The sequence below is a fragment of the Polistes canadensis genome, unplaced genomic scaffold (assembly GCF_001313835.1).
Source record: "Polistes canadensis isolate GaletaPanama2010 unplaced genomic scaffold, ASM131383v1 scaffold_115, whole genome shotgun sequence".
Classification (NCBI taxonomy): Eukaryota; Metazoa; Arthropoda; class Insecta; order Hymenoptera; family Vespidae; genus Polistes; species Polistes canadensis.
In genome coordinates this window covers 117,951-139,085 of record NW_014569662.1, presented here as the reverse complement: position 1 = coordinate 139,085, position 21,135 = coordinate 117,951, and the positions used below count along the sequence as shown (strand labels likewise).

Genomic DNA, 21,135 nt, shown 5'->3' with positions numbered 1-21,135 from the left:
ATCTCCAATTACAACTACAAATTAATGACGAGCAAAAAAGTAATATAATAAAATATGACTAGAGAGCTATTCTCGAAAAGTTCGAACTTGCTGTTGAACCTTTGAAAATAACTCAATAGTCTGTGTAGGTGCCCACTTGATACCACAAATTTGTGGGGGTCTCTTCGGCATTAGCCTCTTCGGCATTTAGTCTCTTCTTTCATCATGCCCTAAACGWTGCTGTGAGGCTTTTTTTAACATTTACTCGAATGCCTTAACAGATATTTGATCTACTCGATGAACCTATTATTAACACTTTGCATTTAAAAAATTAAATAATGTCAAACGAAAGCAAAAACTTTGTAATACATCTTACAGTCTTACTTTTTTACTCGACCACTTTTACCTTTTATCTTTATTCTACTTTGTATTTACTATACATATATAAAAAATGAAGTATTTTCAGTAGTAATTACTAAAGAGCAAAGTGTTCTAAAAAATTATGTTCTAATTGTAAGTTTAAATAACTGCTTAATTAATATAAAAATAAGAGAATAATTAATAATAAAAATATTTTTATTTAGCTTTAAGACGTATGCACTATTTGTCAGCTCTACTAGTTCATTAGTCTTACGCACGCGACGCTGCAGTATAATATCTTTTTTATGTTGGTACACTGATATGATCTTCCTTGTGATAATCTTGGTTGCCAAGAATATTCTGTCAAAATGGTATGTATTTAATATCCATAAATAATTGTTTAATCCTARCGTAACATAATTATGCTATAATAAAATTTGAGACCGTAATATTCATTTACTTAGATTTTTCATATATTATATGTAAAATGTATTTAGATTATTAGGAATTTCTAACTTCTGTGTAAGATCAGGATGAATAAAAACGTTAACATTCATAGACATTAAATGCTGATTAAAAGTGTTTTATTATGTTTTATTAAGACTAAATTCAAATGATTCCAGTATTTTTTTCATTCATTAGAARATATATCTCTAATATTAAATGATCTTATATAGATAATGTGTGTACGCACATTATAACCTAATAAAAATGTTTTAMCTTTTTTTATTACAGACGGAAGCTACGATCCGTACACGAAAATTCATGACCAATCGGCTATTATGCCGGAAACAAATGGTAAGATTTACACAGAAGTAATTATCTCTTTCACATTATATGTTGAGATAAGAATATATTATTTAATTATACTACCTATATTCATATTTTAGGTAGTGGATGTCCATCATCCTGGACAAGCTTCTGTACGTAAGACAGAGATCAGAGAAAAATTAGCAAAAATGTATAAAGTAACACCGGATGTTGTATTTGTTTTCGGATTTCTAACACACTTTGGTGGAGGCAAATCCACCGGATTTGCTTTAATATATGATACCTTAGATTTTGCTAAAAAATTTGAACCAAAACATAGGTTAGCAAGGCACGGTCTTTACGAAAAGCAAAAGCTAACCCGAAAACAACGTAAAGAACGTAAAAATAGAATGAAGAAAGTTCGGGGTACTAAAAAAAGTAAAGTTGGAGCAGCATCTAAGAAGGTAAAAAATAAATTACATATTTAACTTCAAGCTAATGTGAATAAAATAATTTTAAACATTGAATCTTTAAGGGAAAATTATCTTTTATTGCATGTACTTATTTATATTATACAATAACAATGGGCTTAGCAATTATTTCTTTTCTAAATTTAAAAAATTAAATTTTTGTTTTTAATATCACTCAAGTACAACAGATCAAAAATATATAACAGAGATATATAATTCTTTAGTAAAGTTATATTTTCTTTAAGTTAATATTACGAAGCAATGATGTCTTTTATATAGTCATTTATTCTCTTTCGTGCATGCTACGGTTGAATACGCTTTTTATTTACTTTCTAGGGGAGGAAGTAGACAAATGTTCTCAAAATTTGCACTACAAACCTCGAGAAGGAATAGCCTCTTATTCTGATGTTTATATATGGTCAGCATGTAACTTAAAATTTTATTGTGTTTTATTAGATTATAGATTCTATTTGTATTTGATTTTGTTTGATTTAGTTTGATATAGTTTGATTTAGTTTGAAGTACATATTTTTGATTGCTTTGATTTTATGCAATCAAAAATTTTCCGTATTATAACACAATTTTTTAGCACACTAGATAATAATTAGATAGCTAAATGTGTGGAACATATTCTTTATTCTAAAAGCAAATATAAAGAATGTATTTTCAATTTTATTTATAATTAATGATTGTTGTTTTCCTTACTTGCTAACGCACTTATTAGACAATTTAGAAGTATAAAAGTAGTATACAAATTCTATTTGAAAAAATACAAATTTCTTAATTAAAATTAGTTATGCTGACTTGACTCTAACTGCGTGCATTTTCTTCCTATATCACTCATACATTAAGAAATAATTATTTTTCCTAACTTCACACTTGGCTTGGCTTTAACAAGATTCGATAATTTCAAATGCAATAATTCCATTGCAAAATCTGACCAGCTTTTTCCAGTACTATTATCAAATGCTTAATCTTAATACAACTATTTATCTTCCAGTGAATCCATTACCACACATCAGGAAGGCCACAATAATACCGGTAACATCATCGTAAAAATTTTTATAATTCATTTGTACATCAGCATTAACATGGTAATAATTATGATAAAATTTGTGAAATAAAATTGTGCACTTCTTGATGGAAAAAGTTATTTTTTATGTATTTCTTTTTATATACATATATAATTGATTGTTTAAAAAATAGTAAGAAAATAATAACCGATTAATGTATGTCATCAATTTTGCGAGTACTTTATTAAGGGAATATAACTTCAACAGAARCTGCTAAATCACCTACTGATTCAGTATCATTGTCTTTCATGTGTACTAAAGATATTTYGGTAGTARTATTTTCAATTATATCACTTTCCATTGTAGTTTCTTCCATCAAAACTGCATTTGCTKTRGTTGATGGAAACAGYGTCGTGGTYTTGAATGTRTCGTCATAATCATTATTTGACCAATYGTTGTCGGACAATTGATGCGTTATTTGATCAGGTACTAATGAAGACATRTCCCATTCSCTTGAATCGTTATAAACAAACTCTTCATCGAGTTTATYTCCCATTCGWATAAAGTACCAATGACCAATACGAAATCCGATATCGTATTTCGGATCAAATTTGACTCTAGCTACAAATATTCAGAAAATATTAAAATGATTATAGTAAAAGGAATCTTCGCAATATCCATTGAAAAACAAAGTCGTTATTGCAACTCACATAGATCTACGAAGAATCCACCATAGTTATGAACGCGATCCTGTATTTCAGCATTGCTTGGATTCATTATTTCTTTGTTTTCTGGACTGTTACTACCAAACTTCCTTCCAAACAGCCGATCCCGTAAATTCCGAAACCATTCTCGCAYACCTTCGCCAAATTTAACATGTGTTAAGTCTCCTCGAAAGGCTGTATTTTCTGAGAAARTACATCACATGATTCGGTATTATAATAACAGCACATTTCTTAATTTCAATAGTTACTATAGTACTACAATATTCATATAATTCAATGGTATAAACTCAAGTGCATCTACTTTCAGCTAKTTTACAGATTTACGATATTACTCTAAACGTTTAAAACGATTATTTTAAGGTATGTAAGATTCCRAAAAAACCTCAATAACTCAWTTCTAACCACATGATACTAGACCTTCGTTATAAGAGCCATTAGAATTAGTACTTTGGTACGTCAATAGAAACAGCAAAAAGATMGGTAACYGCATGTTAACTTGATAGAAAAGACGTTTTTATTAACAATAGTTGTTTTTTTCCCTTAGCTTTATAAATGTACGAACGGAAGTACACTTCGTGCATGTTACGATTACATCGTTAGTCCTAGCAATTTTATCAATAATCAAAATAAGTTCGTGTTACTCTTGCGAATGATTGACCTTGGCCATTGTGATACTGATGTAATAGGATCTTTCCCAGATGGAAAAGGCAAGATAGTGTTGCACTATGYYAATGTTACATGATRCATTTTATTGATGCATTGTCTTATTTACCAGGAAAAATAAGTGCTRGGATTAACTTGATTTTTATTGACTAAAAATGATCTTGCCCAGAATTGCATTAGAGTTGCATAGGAGCCATAGCGCACGATCGTAAGCATTTCTGACAATCGTGGTTTATAGGCAGACGATAGATTTTCATTTAGAATTTCGTCATAAACATGACATGCCCGTGTGTGTGGTGATATGCAATATTTACTCTCATATTTTCATTGATCGGAATCCGCCTATAYTACCTAATGTATCCTCAAGTTCTTTTTAATCTCTCAAACAGCCTATTTCTAATGGCTAGTAGAGAGACACGTCACGTGATACAGTAACGGAGGATCAATTCTGTAGACCCGTAGTRTATTTGGGTGTTCATGATACAGCGTACATTGTTGTTCTGTTTCCTAGCAAGGCTTTTGTTTTAAGTTATTGTACAACTTGCGTACATGCATTTGTTTTGTTCAGTTTATTTTCTTGTAATCATTTATTGCCGAAGCTTAACACTTATTGATAATTTGAAATACTGTTTGAAAAATTCCAACGTTTATTGTAGGATAAGATTGTAGCAATAAAATTAGAACGGTTAGCTTCAATACTGTTATCAAATATTGGTATTTCATGTTGATCTCTTTGCTCGTCAATGCGTGCCTTAAATATAAGGGCCACGTCTTTTTTTAATATTACGAATGAATCTTTGTTATAGGTTGAGATTAAACTTTTCATGGCATGTTGCAAACGTCGGGATATGATTTCGTGCACATATATTTGCATCGATAGAAACATATGGAAATTTATCATTCTTCGTATCATGATGTCAGAGTAGAATCTGTAATTTAATCGAATGTGTAGAAATTAGCGACTGTCATACAGCGCATGCTGCTCCTCGGTCGTCTCGATAACGATCGTTATAGCGATGGAATTTGTTTAAAAGACATACAACGCTAGAAAAACATGAAAAACGTAGGAAAATGGCTTTTGTAGAGATAAAAGAAACGTTACGTATGAACAGTTTTTATTAACCTTAGAACACTAAAATGCAACCGTTACAAACAAGTGAGAAAAAATAATGTAATGGAATGCTATAATATTCCTACAGATAACGCAATCGATGTTCCGTAAGCCTTAAAACCTAGTTCGATCGTGCATGTGGGTTTCAGAGGGAAGATATTAAAGACATTTAGGTGTTGCAGATTTTTGTAAAAAGAAGTCTGAAAAATCTTGGAAAAACTACTATTACGCTAAAAGAAACGTATTTAGCCTAAAGAAGACTGTTTTGTAAAATCAAATTACTAGGTTATAGAGGATATTCAAGAAAAATATTAATAGCATTGGCGGACACAAGTATAATTCCGAGTTGAACGAACCGTAGGAATAACTTGGGCCAGTCCTGTACCTACCCACACGCGTCTAAACGTTGTTGGACTATACCCCAACATATGGTAGAAAACAGTTACCTTCCTACCCAAGCGTGTTTCGTACGGAAGGAAAGCCTGAATTTTATTGATTTAGAATTGATATTTAGTTAGAGTCTTAAAATAATTGAACTCCTAAGCGCCTGCTTATGCTAAAAAGTAATGAATTGAAAGAAATAAAAGGATAACCTGAAGACAATAAATCGTTATCGCGATTTCAGTTGGAAAAGCTTTGTGCAGCTGTGCTTGCCCGTAACGGAGAAGGAAGGAACGTTAGAAGTGGTCGTGGAGTGGGGAGGTAGAAGCAATATGTCTACTAGTAATCCGTGTCGCTTGGGATTTACTCACGATTCAATTCCGATTGATCATAAGTTTTTACCCTTTTAATTATTATTCGTGGAAGGTTAATTAAACTTTAGGTTAAAATGTTTGGCGAAGGTGCTATGTGGGATGATTATGGGAACAATAATGAGGACAAGAGCAAAGAAGAACAGCCTGAAAGACTTGTGATAGATGTGGATATACCAATGCTGAAGGTTGAACCATTGTCCCCAACAGCTAGCGACTCTTACGAATCCTCACAGGTACATTATACTTAGTTTTTCTATTCTAATCTTGTGATCACTCTTAATTAAGATGTCTCTTTTATTCTTATGCATTTAACTACTAGTATGTTTGCGTTAAATTAACTATCAGAAAATCGTGGATCAAATAAACTCGCCAGGGTTGTACTTTCGACGTTCAACTTTTGGGTACTCCTTTGTGTTGGATTTAATGATGGAAAACTTTTCATTTGATTTTTTAAATAATAACGAACTTTTGCGATTAAAATAAAGATCGATTGATCTAGCGAAGAGATGATTGTTTATTCCCGTTTATGATTATTAAATAAATATTTGAGGAAAAACGAACTTTTGTATTATATGCTTTAGAATATTGCTTATGTGTTGTTTATGTTATTGTAATTATAATCATTTTCTCTTAATATATGTATTTTATTGCAGAGTCCATTAAGTTTACCAATTGTTACCCCAGTTAAATTAAAGGATCCAATTATTCTTCTTGAAAAATGTGATAAAATTTGGAAAACCCTCCAATTAATTAAAAATGTACAAAGTAATGGGTCAGAAAATATGATTACTAGTACTATGTCTTCTTCTTTAAAAGATCCACATATTATATATCAACCAATACTGGGCAATAACAACAGTGCACTACCAAATTTCAAATTCTCTGTTAAGAGCACTAAAAAATTATATCATTGCAATGTATGTGGTAAAGAGTACAGCGAAAATCGAACTCTTAGGTCACATTCGCAAAAAGTACATGGGATATATATACCACCTAAACGTATACGCAGTAAACCAAAACCCAAAGAAATTTGTAGCGAAAATATTACTTCCGATCTTACTACAAAAATTGCAAGCATAAGAATGAATGAAAATAGTAGCCCTATTGAGAAGAAAATTAATGTCTTAGATAAGGATATGACCCAAACAAAATATGATTCCTATCGCGGAAAATGTCCGCTATGTAAACGCGCTATAACAAGCTTGCGCAAGCATTTAACTGAATACCATAAAATTGGGTGTCCAGGTCTTGTTATCAAAGAATTAGAAAGTAATGCGATAGAGTCTTCAAACCTTAATCTTCAGAATCTTACGAAAGCAATGATTAATACAATCACCTCGTCTGAGAATTCTGAAAATGATAACAAAATGATGCTTCAATTAATGAATCCAAACGAAGTCAAATCGAATGAAAATGAAACATCAAATGTTGAAAATGATTCCCAGAATTTACAGTCAAAAAAAATGTCAAGATTCCTATGTGACATATGTTATGGAGTATATGCCAGTAGTAGTTTCTCTAAACATAGGCGTATTCATAGGAAGCGTGGTGAAACTAAGGATAATTTTGATATTTTTAATTGTCGTTACGTAAATTCTCCATTAAATAACAAACGGACATTAATGTCAACTGCTTTACAAAATCAAGAAAAGAGTAAAATGGTTTTATTGGATTTTATGGAAAATGACAATTTACAAAATCCTAAATCTAATACTAATAACAAAAATAATAATAATAATAATAAGAGAAGAAGAAAAAGAAGAAGAAGAGTAAGTACAAATAATCTTAATAGGTCATGTATTTGTGGCAGAACATTTCGTAATTACCATACTTTAATATTACACAAAAATAGTTGTAAATTGAAAGATAACAGCGAAACAGACTCCATTACGGAAGACAATCTTGATCGAGATTCCTCTAGTGGTATTAATATTAAAATAAAGAAAAAAAACGATTCTTATGAAATAGTTAGCAAAGATAGCAGCGATGAAAATAAACCTAAGGATTCTGGCCATCCTCATGATCATGATACACTGTCAAACATTTCAGAATTAATTATGGAAGGAGGTATTAAAAAATCTCAAGAAAATCATTCACTGGACATACTTGAATCCTTTAAATACAGCACAGAACAACACAGCATATTGAAAATAAAAACGATTAATGAAAACATTGATATTAATATAGAAGAAAATTCGAGGAATTTTGTAGTTAATGACAGGGAAGAAAATAAACAGATTGACGAAGAAGAGATACATATTTCTGAGATACAGGAAGAAAAAGGAAATGTTGAAGTAGTGCCTACGTATTTGTGCGAGGCAATTATGTCTGAACAATCAGAAACGGCAGATGATTCAAATATTTTAAAAGCAAAGAAAAGATCTATCAATGCAAATAACACTAGTGATCCTATCAAACCTAAAAAACCAAATTTAATAAATATAACAAAAAATATAAGTATTCTAAAAAGAAGAAAGGAGAACCAAATGAAATATAATAATCAAAAGTTAATAAATACACCATCGTATGTGAACACCATCTGTCCCTGCGGTGAATTATTTTCAACTGTGAATAGTTGCAACGCGCATATAACTAAATGTCATCCATTATTTCTCAGATGTGGTTTTTGTACTGAAAGATTCAGTACTATTGGCGAATACAATAACCACAGATGTAATGTGGAAGAGGGAAAAATGTTTACTGAATTACAAATAGATATGTCTTGTCCTTTTTGTCACATTATCATAAGAAATAAAAATGAATTTGATCAACATATTAAATTTCAACATTTTGATCCAGAATTACCTTATCAATGTCACGAATGCACAAAAAAATTTCCTAGTAGTACAGGATGTCAATTACATTTTCAAAGAGCACATGGCAAATGTTTATGTAACGTTTGTGGTAAAAAATTATCAGCTGCAACAAAACTTAGACACGAAGGATATCATTATGGTCTTGGCTTTCCATGTCACATCTGTAAAAAGACCCATCCAACTCGAAAACATTTAAGTAGTCATACAAGAAATATACACGGAGACACTGAAACGTTAGTAACATGTAATATTTGCTTAAAAAGGGTCAAGAAAAAATCATATAGCTGGCATTGTTATGCTCACAAGACTGTAACATGGTGCAAACTATGTAAGAAGGTCTATTGTGATGCAAGAACTTTAGAACATCATATTATATCGTCTCATAAAGGTAAGTATCCTTGGATTAAATGCAATTTTTGTACCAGGAAATTTTGCAATAGAAGGTTTCTGGAAACCCATATAAGAAGAGAAAAATGTAATCGTGATTATCTTCAAATTCGAAGAAAAAACAAAAAGAATCCAAAGGATCATCATTTACTACACAGTTAGTGTTTTAAGGCAATGTATTTTTATAACCTTAAAGCAATTTTATTTCCTTGATATTTCCTTGATATTTCCTTAATATTTCCTTAATAAGAATTACATAAAATTACCGTATTTATATATATGTAATTTTATTTTATTTGATAAATTGCTAAGTTAAAAATACTTTACAATTTGATTTAGACTTAACAAATTCATCATCAATATCGTTAATATAAAATAGTGTCATTCCCTTTATTGAAAATAATATTGACCGTTATATGTTGCAATTAAATAAATAGTATTTTGTAATATTATTAAACGTTCATGAATACTTCTATAAACGTAATATCAATTAAGATAATAATTATAACTTATGACGAATTCAACCTATACATTTTAATATTGTAAGTTACTAAACTACTTAAAAATTACCAAAATGATGAATATTATTTACTTATATGCTTTAAATATAATTCTTGAATGTTAGAAATGTTGTAAATATACCTGCTATAGAAATAATCTAGGTATCTAGATGACACGAATATTGGTTCTTCTTTTCCTTTTTGTTATAATTAAAATTAACAAGTAAATGAGTAATATTAATAAATTTAATAATCTATAATATTAAGTAGAATTATAAACGTTCAGTTATGTATACTTGACATAAAATATAAGAAAAAAATATATTTTTTAAATAATATCAATAATCTTATGACAGTTCCATCTTAAATATACAAAGAATTTGGAAGATCAAATTATAATGGAATCATTTAACTTATTTATTTAATAATAAGTAATTGTAAATATAATGATTTCATTAAAAACAATTTGTGAAACTTTGTATACAGCTCCTTTTATACAGGTGTACATATGTGTATAAATAGCATATATATACTTATTTTTTATAACAAATTATTAATTGACTGTGCATCTTAATGATTTTATCAATTTTAGGGGAAATTAAAAATAAATAATAATAATTGATAAAAGTATAATAAAAATTATAATAGAAATATTTAAGCAATGTTTATTTAGTTAAAAAAATGTCTCAATTTTATTATGCAGGGTGTTAGATGTTTTTCCATACAAACATTGTGAGCGTATTTTATGCTCAAAAATAAGAAAAAAGTTAGTTTATACTTATATAGTTTTACAATTTATGTTATAACTTTTGAATAAAATTTTAAATGATGTATTGTTATACAACATTTAAAATTGTTATAATATTCATTTCTTATTTTTGAGTATAGAATTTGCTCACTACTTTTGTACAGGAAATATCTAACATCCTATATATTCTAAGCCAGTGCTGTCCAATTTCTTTTAGTCCATAGGCTATTTTTTCTTTTGCAAACATTTCGGAGTCCAAAGAAGGGTAGATACACGTTTCTTTTTATTTTAATTATTCGTTTAGTTTGGTATAAATGTTAATCCAAATTTTTATTTTTAATAATTTATTTGCTTCACAGCATGCAAAAATAAATTTGCGGGCTGCCAGTTGGACAACGCTGTTTGAAGTTATTTAGCTAATACCTTTCAAATTATTTTAATGAAAATAAAATACAACTAAACATTACATCTATTTTCTTTCCATTGAGATTATAAAATATGATTGTTACTATTTAAAAAAATATTTGTTTGAATTATATTCAATTAATAAATGTTATAAATTTCAACCAAGTTTCATTTTATTTTTAGACTTACATAATAAATTGAATATCTTCTATGATGTCTCATTAAAAAATTATGAATAATAGTTTCTTCTTATGATCATTCACTCAAGATTCAAATATTAATTTTGCTTATGCGTTTAATATATATAAATAAAAGAAAATAATATATAAGTGAATTAATACAAATATTCTCTCTTATTCGTGATACTCGTAATAAATAATAAAAAAGAGAATCATAAAAGATGAAATTGAGGTAATTTATATAATGTAGTAACATAGATAAAATATCATCATATAGTATATTAAAATTTGCAATATATAATAGCAGGATATATGTATGTACAAAAATATGCAATATTCCGATAAGAAATACACGAGGTCATTTCTAAATATGCTATTTAATGTAAAACTCATTAAATTAAATAACACTAAGTATATTACAAACTATATTTTATTTTTAAAAGATTCCAATTGCATATGCTAATCCAGCATAAATGTGTAAAGTTATAACTCCCATAATCAAAGTAGTAAGTGCTTTAACAACTAACGTTGACCAAGCACCAGCTAATAAAAGTGATGTTAAACAATCTAGAACAAGAGGCCTATATACCGTTAATAAAAGCATACAGATAACAATAGGAACTAAGCTGCGTTTTAAATCGTGTCTTGACCACAGCCATACAAGTGTAGCTGTAGTTATATGTTGAACCTAGAAAAGATATACGTATATACATATATATATCATACACGGCTTAAAAAATTCTTATTATCTTGATCACATTCGGCAAATTAATCTCTTACCAAATTAATATTAGATTCTAAACTTCTTTGTATATATTTCCAATCAAACTCAGCACCACGTGCACCCACCCATAACAACAGAAATCTTGTGAGAAGAACTTCTGCACCTGCCCAACCTATTCCAGCGGTTAATACTTTAGCATGACCTTTACCAGGGATGCCATTAAGTACTAAGAGGATTCCTACTAAATCCGCTAAATCTATAGAAGACTTGAGAAATTCCTACAAGTAAAGCATATATTTATAATACATAATTTACAAATTATTACTGCAATAGTAATTTTATAATACATCAAATTATAGCGTACACCAAATAAATCAAAACCTTCTTCTCCGACACTATCTGCCGTGGGAAAAAAAGTAGCGAGTGCTAACATCTTTACTAATTGTGTGAAGATGTAAATACCTCCAGCTTGAATGCATTTCCAAAATGCACCATATTCTGATCTATAAATAATATATTACATTAGATATGTTTTCATTTATAATATAATACATAAATTAAAAAACAAATATATGAATATATTTATATACATATACATATACTTACAAACCAGAATATTTATAAGTCATATAATATGGTACATATACCAATGCTAGACAATTTCCAAAATGATACAGGGTCATTTTATAATAGATTTTGTTAAACTTATTTCACTATTATATGTTTAAGATATAAATCATTTCACTAAAACATGGTTATACAATTACAAGATAACTTATTTGAAGCTGATATCCTTTCAATTTCATTTTACTCAGGATTACCACTACACGTTTTTAAATATTCAAAGTCATCGTACCAACATTTCTTACACAAATTTGATAAATGTAAGCATTTGGAAGCTTATATTTACTATAATATAACGTCTATTGTCATTATTTAACATATATAAATAAATCTGAAGTATTTATTAATTTATTTAATATTTTTAATAATGTTTTTTTTCCCCACTTCTTTTTTCATTTAAATGTGCACCAATCAGTGAACAGACGTGTGTTATGATATGGACCTGGTATACCTGGATTCCGTATACCGTCTTGAAATTGATGGCAGCAAAACAGAGAGACAGAGAATATAGAGACTATGTTCTTTCTCTGTTTACGTGGAAAATTTTCATTTCTTATATACTTGAGAACTATTGACTTTTAACCTCTCTGACATCGACGCGAGTGTGCATAAGAGAGAAATAAAAGAGCCCTTTATTTTCTCTTTCTCTCTCTCTCTCTCTCAGATCAGTTCTGCTACCCTCACTAGTTCCACACAGGAAGAGACAGGGCTTGCACAGTCCATATATACTAGGTCTAGATAGATTGACATTACTAAACAATTAGAATAATTATAAGAAAAATTAAAATTTCACACTTGTGATATGTTTATGCAGACATTAATTGTTGGAATACGTTGGACAGGTGTAAGAGTTCTTTTCACAAGATTTTTTAAACCAAAGTTAATTTAAATATTAAATATAACATTAACTATGGATCAATATAATTTTAAATCTCTTAAACTTGGATTTATTGGAGGTGGTAATATGGCAAGTGCTATTGGAGCAGGTCTTATATTAAAAGGTCTTATAAATAAATATATATAATATATATATATTTTAATAATTTATTATTATAAATGAAAACCTTTTTTTATAGATATTATTGATCCTAAGAATGTTTGGGTATCCAGTCGCACTGAAAAAACACTTACCGCTTGGAAAGAACTTGGAACTCATAATACGTTTAAAAATGGAGAAGTTGTAGAAAACAGTGACGTTGTATTCTTAGCAGTTAAACCACAAATGCTTAATGAAGCTCTTGATGGAGTTACGAAAACACTTGCAAAAAAATGTCACAATAAATTATACGTGTCTGTACTTGCTGGAATTTCATTAGATACTTTAGCAGAAGTAAGATATAGTAAAATGTAATTTTTCTATTTTTCTTCTTGTTTTCTATTGAATTTTTTATTGGTATTTTTCTAGAAACTCGTTGCCATTGATTCAAACCCTAGAATTATCAGATGTATGCCAAATATGCCTATGGTGATTGGAGAAGGTATCACAGGTATGTCGTTCTTTAGAAATGTTTTATTATATACATAACTTTAGCTATAATAAATTGATATATTTAATAAATTTTAGTTTACTGTGGTAAAAACGCACTGGAGGAGGATATTAAATTAATAGGCACATTATTTTCATTCATTGGTATTAGTCAGGATGTCCCCGAATCTCTGATGAATGCGATTAGTGGTTTGTCGGGTTCTGGCCCAGCTTATGTATGTAAATGGTAGAAAAATGTATTAATGGTTGATTCATAAGATTACATTTTCAGGCATATCTCATTATAGAAGCTATGGCGGATGGTGCTGTAAAAATGGGAGTACCGAGAGCAATGGCAATCAAATTTGCTGCTCAAGTACTTGTAGGAGCTGGTAAAATGGTATTAGAAACAGAACGACATCCAGGTCAATTGAAAGATGAAGTTTGTTCTTCTGGTGGAACTACTATTACTGGAGTTCATGCTATGGAATGCGGTCAAGTTAGGTACATAACGAAATTATATTATTAACGAATCATAGAATATATATAAATTCTATAATAATTTATAAAAATTCATTTCATATAATCTTCAGAGGATCTATGATGAACGCTATTGAAGCTGCTGTTAATAAAGCCAATGAAATGACACACAAAATTTAAAGATTAATTTATTATTAAATCTAGATATAATAAAATTATTCTTCTTAAATTATTATTTATCACATAGATACATCTCGAATAGCAATATTAATAAAGTTTGGGTGTAAATAAATGGTGTGAATTTGGGTGTAAATTTCGGTAATAATACATCGGGTACCGATATTAATAAAGTTTAAATATTTACTAAGATTTTTTTCTGTTTTGTACCGAAACTTCAATTTTCTTTTAGTAAAAAAAAAGTAGTTATTTTATTACTAAATAAAAAAACAAACAATTATAGATGAAGAGAAGACGACATTTAAAAATGGAGAAATAATATACGAAAATAATACTCACTAAAACATTACTTTCTTTTAATCGCCTTCACCTTTTTAATATTAAAGCTTTTAAAATATTAAGACCACCACCAAGTGACATTTATAAATTTTTGTTTCCTACTTATATTTATCAAATGTTCCTAATACAACTGCCCAGTGTTTACTAACAATAAAACAAATAACACTATGACTGTTTAGTTGTTTCTATTCATAAAGGGATTTAATCGTTTTGGAAAATAAATATTGGCAAGACTGATAATCTTTAAATCCGTACAATGTGATGTGGATTTAATTCTTGATTTTCTTAGCAATTAGATTAATCACTGCAACATATATGTGCAATAAATCAACAGGGTATAAGGTATATACCATAAGTGTATTCCTTTGAAGGACTGTGCCAATTTTGGAATATAATTTTCTTTTCTTTACTTAAAAATAAAAATACTTAATAATTTTCATAATGATTAGTGGTCGTGCATTACATTTTGTATTTAAAATAGCTGAGCGCAAACAAACAGCGAAATTCTATAGAGAAATTCTTGGAATGAAGGTTAATTTTTCCTCAATTTTTTGTTATTGCATCATTAAGTGCAATAGTTTTAAGATTGATTATTTTAATTTTAGGTATTAAGACATGAAGAATTTGCTGATGGATGCGAGGCTGCTTGTAATGGGTTATTTTTATGAATTGCTATTAATTTTTTTTTATTTATATATTATTTATGTTAATAATTAATTATAATGAACATTATAATTTATAGTCCATATGCAAATCGATGGAGTAAAACGATGATAGGATATGGACCAGAAGATAATCATTTTGTAGTTGAACTAACTTATAATTATGGAATTTCTCATTACCAAAGTGGAAATGATTTTCGTGGAATAACTATTCGTTCTAAAGAAGCAATCGATAGAGCAAAAAGCAATGGATGGCCTATCCAAGAAGAAAATGGAAAGTTTGTTTTGCAAGCACCAGGTGGTTACAAGTATTATATTATTAATGAACCACAACCCAAAGATAAAGGTAACACACTAATAACGATGACAATTTATATTTATATTTTCTCTTCTCTTGTATATAATTGAATTATTTTTTCTAATCAGATCCAGTAGAGAAAGTAACATTATCTAGTTCAAATCTTCAAAATACTATAGCTTATTGGAGGGATATTTTAAATATGAAGGTAATCGAACAAGAAGATAATAAAGTTCTAATGTCTTATAGCGAAGATCAAACTAAACTTGAATTTGTAGATATAGGTAAACGTTTTTACATTTATTTAGAATTTTATTTTATATATATATCCTTTTATATATATAATTGAAATATTATTTAATTATAAATTCAATATACTAGGTACTACGGTGGATCATGCAAAAGCATATGGTCGTATAGCATTTTCTGTACCATTGGTTGAACAACCAGAAATACAGAAAAAAATTAAGGAGAATGGACACAAAATATTGACCGATTTGATAACTTTAGATACGCCAGGAAAAGCTTCAGTTAGAGTTATCATTCTTGCTGATCCAGTAAGTAAATCGGAAAATATAATTTTTTATTATTGTCAAAAATGTAATATTTTCTTTAAACATTATTTTATATTATTAACAAATTTGATTTATTTTAGGATGATCATGAAATATGTTTCGTCGATGATGAAGGATTTCGTCAATTATCCGTTCCAGATTATCCAAGTGAAAAAATTCTTGATAGATACATTGCTAAGGAAAATAATTAAATATTAGATTGTCTCAATATTTTCAGTATTATGTCACACAAAAATGAATCAGTTATTATCTTTTATCGAAAAAGATGTTTATATGTATATGTATATTATTTGCATTTGGTGATGGTGCATACTGGGCTTTATAAATATATAAATAATATATATTTTTTTTTAAATAAGGAAACAATATTATATTTATATATATATGCGTTGAATAATAATAATAATGTATAATTTATATAAATCGTATATTTTCCAGACTTAATACTAACACATATCAATGATTATCTAATATTCTTTACAAGTTACTACGAATTACCATATCGAATTTTCATTATCGATTATATTATGAAGAAAATTTTCCCCTACATTCTTCTCCCAAAGATAATTTTGAATACAAGAAATTGATAAAAATAAAAATATGATTAGATGTTGTCAACAATTTTCTACAACCGGAATACTTAGAATTCGTCGATGTAAATATTTTAATTATTTTCGTTATTAAGTATACTAATATTAATTACTTATTTTATAAATCTTAATTTTTGTCAAGACACGTATAGTTTACGTGATAATAATCAAAACAAGCATTTCAACTATTGCACTTTAATGCTTTAGACTTTGTTTTGGCTTATCTCGTATGACGTTATATTCATCAACGTAGTATTTAGTATACTTGATGTTGAATGCATACATTCGATACAAACGGCCGGTTTAATGAGAAATCATCATAATTTATAAAACATCATACATTATCTCTGTGGGGTCACAGATAAGAGAATTTGTATTTTTCTCATTTACACATGATTACATTAATTCATAGAAATATATTTTTTAATGCGGAGTTTGATTTAAATAAGCGCGTCACACAGTTTATTTGAAAGTTCGGAGTTAAACGAGATAGATCATTTTTAATCGTAATTTTAAACGTCGTCGTATGTTCTCGATTTAAAATGACTTGGCTAAGGATACTTCTTTTACTTCTTCTTTTTGGATTCATAGACATAAGTTAGTATATTAATTCTTACAATTGTTTATTAACAAATTCATATACATCCTAATATAATTCTAAAGTGTAATATCAAATTTGTGTGTTTGAGCGGTCACATATGTATGTCCAATTATGTTTCTTCTATACACAAAAAGTGTTATTCGTTTATTAATATTTCTTATCTCGGTGATATTTACTAATGTTCAATATCGGAATAAAATATATATATATATATATGTTATATTTTGTATGTTATATGTTATATGTTATATTTTATTATACATATATTACATATTCTCTTCAACAGGTTACACAAATGCAAAAAGATTTTCTTCTTCACGTTTCGGCAGTAGTAGTCGCTTATCATCGAGTCATCGAATTTCTAGGCCTTCATCTTCTTCGAGTAGACATCCTTCAGGTGGGAGTCATTCTTCCGGAGGACATCATTCTTTAGGTGGGAGTCATTCTTTAGGAGGACATCATCCTTCAAGTGGAAGTCATCCATTAGGAGGAAGTCATCCATTAGGAGGAAGTCATCCTTTAGGAGGATACCATCCTTCAGGAGGATATCCTTCAAGTGTGAGTCATCCTTCAGGAGGAAATGCTCCAACTTCATTTGGTTCAAAACCTTTAAATACTGGACATACTGGAGGTATGTGTATCATATAATAAATTGATACATAACATTACTTTATTCAACAAATATCGACAGTAAGATATAGTTGATTAAATGTACAGAGATCAAAATTTTTTTTTAATTAGTGCGATAATTTCACGTATGTGCGTTTATAAACATCTTGTTGATGATCGATAAGTATATTACATACATATTAATATTCTAGGAAGTCCAGTTACACATCCACAATCAAATAAAGATGTCAATACACCATTTTTACATGGCGAAGGAGGGGGCGCAACCAAACCGAGTGAGTCATTCGAATTTTATGTATATTTATTCTTTTTTATATTATTCTAAAATACTTCATTTTGATTTTTTAGAAACTGAGGTAAATTATCCAACTTCTAACATAGGTTTTAACACGAATGCAAAGTCACCAATGCCTTATGCACCATCAGCTCCAATTTTACCAGTTCACGATTCAAAGCCTCTTCTTTCATCTGCACCACCCCATGGTAATATATATATATTTGTTTATACAGACGGTGAAGAATAATTTATTAAATTATAATAATTCAATGTGGTTTTTATTTCTCTAAGCACCATCTTTTGGACCTCCTGGTGCACCTGGTAATCAAGGAACTGGAATTCCTATACACCAACCTCCAATTGGATTTAAACCAAATATTTATCCTAACAATAATGCTCCAATTGGGTTTAAACCAGACGTTTATCCTAACAATAATGCTCCAATTGGTTTTAAACCAAACCTATATCCCAACAACAATCTGGGTTCACAACCTCCATACCCTCATAATCCTTCATATCCACCACATTCAGTGTCTTATCCATCCATATCTCACCCAAGTCAAATAGCTCCTCATTCTAATCCTGCAACTCCATTTATGCCACCTTTGTCATCACCATTTGGTGGTCATTCAATGGGTTACCCGCAAGGACATAATTATCCACAACAACCTGGTATTCCACACTATCCAAATATGCAAACTGGCTACCCAATGAATAATCACTATGCACCTGGTGGTGGTTATACACCTGGACCTGTTCACTATCCTCAACAACAAGGACAATATCTTGCTCAACCTGCAGCACAACCCTTCATACCAGGACAAACAGTATTAATGGTTCCAGGCCAGCAAAGTAGCGGTAGAGGTTTTGGTGATATGATTAAGGAAGCTTTGGTATTCTCAACTATCAATGCTGGTGTAAATAGGTTAATCAATCCTCATCATCATTACGAGTCTAGACCAAGTATCGAAAGTGCGGCTAATAGCAATCCTGGTACAACAACGCATATAACGTATAACAATCAATACTTTAACAATTATCCTGGCAATGGAACGGGTGAGCCAGTGAACCCACAAAATATAGGTTCTCCTTCAAATCCAATGTATAATCCTATTGGATCGAATCCACAACAAAATCCAACTATACCGATGGCTAATTCCGGAGTCTACTATCCACCATCTAATATTTCAAGTATATCGGATGGAAATAATATGAGATTACCGAATCAATTAGCTCCAACTAGTAATTTGACGGATATGAAAAATGATGGAAATTTTTACATTCAAGGAAATGATTCTAAGAATCAAGTAAAAAATAAGCCAATTAATAATACAACTGATGTATATAAATATTACATTAGCGATAATGATTTATACAAAATATCGGAAGAATTATTTGCCCAAGAAGAAGATAATGTAAATAAGTATATAGTAATGAATCTACAAGCTCGTTCTACGTCGAGTAATATATCAGATGTTGCTGAAAGACCGTAATTATCTTCTCTCTTTTTATATAATCATTTATATAACAACATTATCATAAAATTACAATGATTTTTATCGCATAATATATATATATGAAATTTTATTTTCACAGACTACTCTATGTACAATCAGACGCGTACAATATTTTAACTATCAAACTTATGCGCATGTTGTACGATAATTATGAACGTAATGCAAGTATAAAGGAAATAAAAACTTTTGAAAAACGTATGGAGGAAAATCTTTTCCTCGATACTATCTTGAATACTAATGTTATGCATACAACAATGAAATGGTTGTCATCGCGCAACTTTATCGATCCAGACGATTTCGATAGGAAAGATATTCTACGTCACATTTGGTTCACTCAATTTAGTGGCACCTCCTCAGGATTTGAACGCGTCTTTGCATCAGAAATTTATGGTAGTACCGATATTTTAGGCATTCAAGATTGGATCTATTTCGATCACGAAGAATCATCCAATGCGATCAATTATATGGGATACACTGATAAAGTGGATCTTGGAAATGTATGTATGAAAATAATTAAATATTATGTTATATTATTTTTTAATCTTTGAATTATAAATTTAGAGAATTATTCAAATTCAATGAATTTTATAATTTTTAATGATTCCAGAAAGCATCACTTGTTAAATTACATCTAAAAATGGACGGTATTATCAGACCAAACGTTACGATATTCGTAGGTACAACGCCGGAACTTGAAATGTCCTTATACACGATATGTTTCTATGCTAGACCAAATAATCTTTGTCCAGTGTCATTGGGTAATACCACATTCAATATATATACTCATGCCTTCAGATATTATGGGAAGGATGTTATAGATCTTGCTCTGCCAATCTTATAATTTGATTTATTTGCTGCCTCGATTTTTAGATAATATAATAAAAATAAGATATTAAATATTACAAATAATTGAATGAATAGAAAATAGAATAAAATAATTAATTGTAATAACTCAATTTAAATTTCACACTTTCATTCGTATACATAATAATTAAAATAATAAATAAAAAACAATATTTTGTCATAAAAAAATGAATCAACCATTACATTTACTTAATTCTCCTGAGAAAAGTCCATACGTAAGTAAGTGATAATTTTCCAAATGTTTCCTTCTACCGTAACAACAGCAAACGGCCAAGATTTAATTTTGTCTGAAAAATATAAAAAAGAAAAACCGTTTATTTTTCATAAATAGAATTATGTTTCAGGATATTCATTCAGTTTTAAGTTAATACAGCTTTTTAATAAGAGAGAGAGATTAAGTTTTTCTTATATGAAGAGAGAAAAAAAGGAATCCTATTCAATTTAATGATCA

General features: G+C 29.1%; 7 protein-coding genes across 12 annotated transcripts; 5 read left to right on the top strand and 2 right to left on the bottom strand.

The window, feature by feature from the left end:
- Window positions 1-563: 563 nt before the first annotated feature.
- On the top strand, window positions 564-2,708 carry LOC106787799 (40S ribosomal protein S24). Of its 2 annotated transcripts, XR_001381843.1 has the most exons (5): window positions 564-710; window positions 1,075-1,137; window positions 1,230-1,553; window positions 1,896-1,977; window positions 2,560-2,701. XR_001381843.1 is itself a non-coding variant. In XM_014750459.1 (4 exons), the coding sequence occupies exons 1-4, from the start codon at window positions 708-710 to the stop codon at window positions 2,560-2,562; spliced, it is 393 nt and encodes a 130-aa protein (XP_014605945.1). In that variant the 5' UTR covers window positions 564-707; the 3' UTR covers window positions 2,563-2,708. The 2 variants fall into 2 exon arrangements, 1 of the variants encoding a protein (XP_014605945.1); XM_014750459.1 differs by lacking the exon at window positions 1,896-1,977 and having other exon boundaries at window positions 2,560-2,708.
- On the bottom strand, window positions 2,562-3,952 carry LOC106787796. Of its 2 annotated transcripts, none has more exons than XM_014750457.1 (3): window positions 3,715-3,952; window positions 3,283-3,480; window positions 2,562-3,193 (listed from the first exon to the last, which is right to left on the bottom strand). In XM_014750457.1, exons 1-3 carry the CDS (start codon window positions 3,785-3,787, stop codon window positions 2,817-2,819), a joined length of 648 nt encoding a protein of 215 aa, XP_014605943.1. In that variant the 5' UTR covers window positions 3,788-3,952; the 3' UTR covers window positions 2,562-2,816. The 2 variants fall into 2 exon arrangements, with proteins under 2 accessions (XP_014605943.1, XP_014605942.1); XM_014750456.1 differs by having other exon boundaries at window positions 3,700-3,889.
- On the top strand, window positions 3,909-9,509 carry LOC106787788 (MATH and LRR domain-containing protein PFE0570w-like). 2 transcript variants are annotated; one of them, XM_014750446.1, is made up of 3 exons: window positions 5,656-5,773; window positions 5,914-6,059; window positions 6,480-9,509. In XM_014750446.1, the coding sequence occupies exons 2-3, from the start codon at window positions 5,919-5,921 to the stop codon at window positions 9,189-9,191; spliced, it is 2,853 nt and encodes a 950-aa protein (XP_014605932.1). In that variant the 5' UTR covers window positions 5,656-5,773; window positions 5,914-5,918; the 3' UTR covers window positions 9,192-9,509. The 2 variants fall into 2 exon arrangements, with proteins under 2 accessions (XP_014605931.1, XP_014605932.1); XM_014750445.1 differs by having other exon boundaries at window positions 3,909-6,059; window positions 6,480-9,507.
- A 1,611-nt stretch (window positions 9,510-11,120) lies between these two features.
- On the bottom strand, window positions 11,121-12,426 carry LOC106787795 (transmembrane protein 147). The gene is made up of 4 exons (XM_014750455.1): window positions 12,192-12,426; window positions 11,950-12,088; window positions 11,642-11,863; window positions 11,121-11,549 (listed from the first exon to the last, which is right to left on the bottom strand). Exons 1-4 carry the CDS (start codon window positions 12,266-12,268, stop codon window positions 11,298-11,300), a joined length of 690 nt encoding a protein of 229 aa, XP_014605941.1. The 5' UTR covers window positions 12,269-12,426; the 3' UTR covers window positions 11,121-11,297.
- A 144-nt stretch (window positions 12,427-12,570) lies between these two features.
- On the top strand, window positions 12,571-14,523 carry LOC106787794 (pyrroline-5-carboxylate reductase 2-like). 2 transcript variants are annotated; one of them, XM_014750454.1, is made up of 7 exons: window positions 12,571-12,941; window positions 13,052-13,210; window positions 13,286-13,539; window positions 13,615-13,696; window positions 13,774-13,910; window positions 13,967-14,178; window positions 14,268-14,523. In XM_014750454.1, exons 2-7 carry the CDS (start codon window positions 13,120-13,122, stop codon window positions 14,332-14,334), a joined length of 843 nt encoding a protein of 280 aa, XP_014605940.1. In that variant the 5' UTR covers window positions 12,571-12,941; window positions 13,052-13,119; the 3' UTR covers window positions 14,335-14,523. The 2 variants fall into 2 exon arrangements, with proteins under 2 accessions (XP_014605940.1, XP_014605939.1); XM_014750453.1 differs by having other exon boundaries at window positions 13,024-13,210.
- Window positions 14,524-14,912: 389 nt separating this feature from the next.
- Window positions 14,913-16,668, top strand: LOC106787793 (glyoxalase domain-containing protein 4). 2 transcript variants are annotated; one of them, XM_014750452.1, is made up of 6 exons: window positions 14,913-15,201; window positions 15,276-15,318; window positions 15,413-15,678; window positions 15,759-15,914; window positions 16,012-16,187; window positions 16,286-16,668. In XM_014750452.1, the coding sequence occupies exons 2-6, from the start codon at window positions 15,305-15,307 to the stop codon at window positions 16,394-16,396; spliced, it is 723 nt and encodes a 240-aa protein (XP_014605938.1). In that variant the 5' UTR covers window positions 14,913-15,201; window positions 15,276-15,304; the 3' UTR covers window positions 16,397-16,668. The 2 variants fall into 2 exon arrangements, with proteins under 2 accessions (XP_014605938.1, XP_014605937.1); XM_014750451.1 differs by having other exon boundaries at window positions 14,914-15,201; window positions 15,276-15,325.
- A 563-nt stretch (window positions 16,669-17,231) lies between these two features.
- On the top strand, window positions 17,232-20,853 carry LOC106787790 (poly(U)-specific endoribonuclease homolog). Its single transcript, XM_014750447.1, has 7 exons — window positions 17,232-17,392; window positions 17,683-18,027; window positions 18,218-18,301; window positions 18,375-18,509; window positions 18,595-19,792; window positions 19,900-20,317; window positions 20,428-20,853. The coding sequence occupies exons 1-7, from the start codon at window positions 17,338-17,340 to the stop codon at window positions 20,659-20,661; spliced, it is 2,469 nt and encodes an 822-aa protein (XP_014605933.1). The 5' UTR covers window positions 17,232-17,337; the 3' UTR covers window positions 20,662-20,853.
- Window positions 20,854-21,135: the final 282 nt, after the last annotated feature.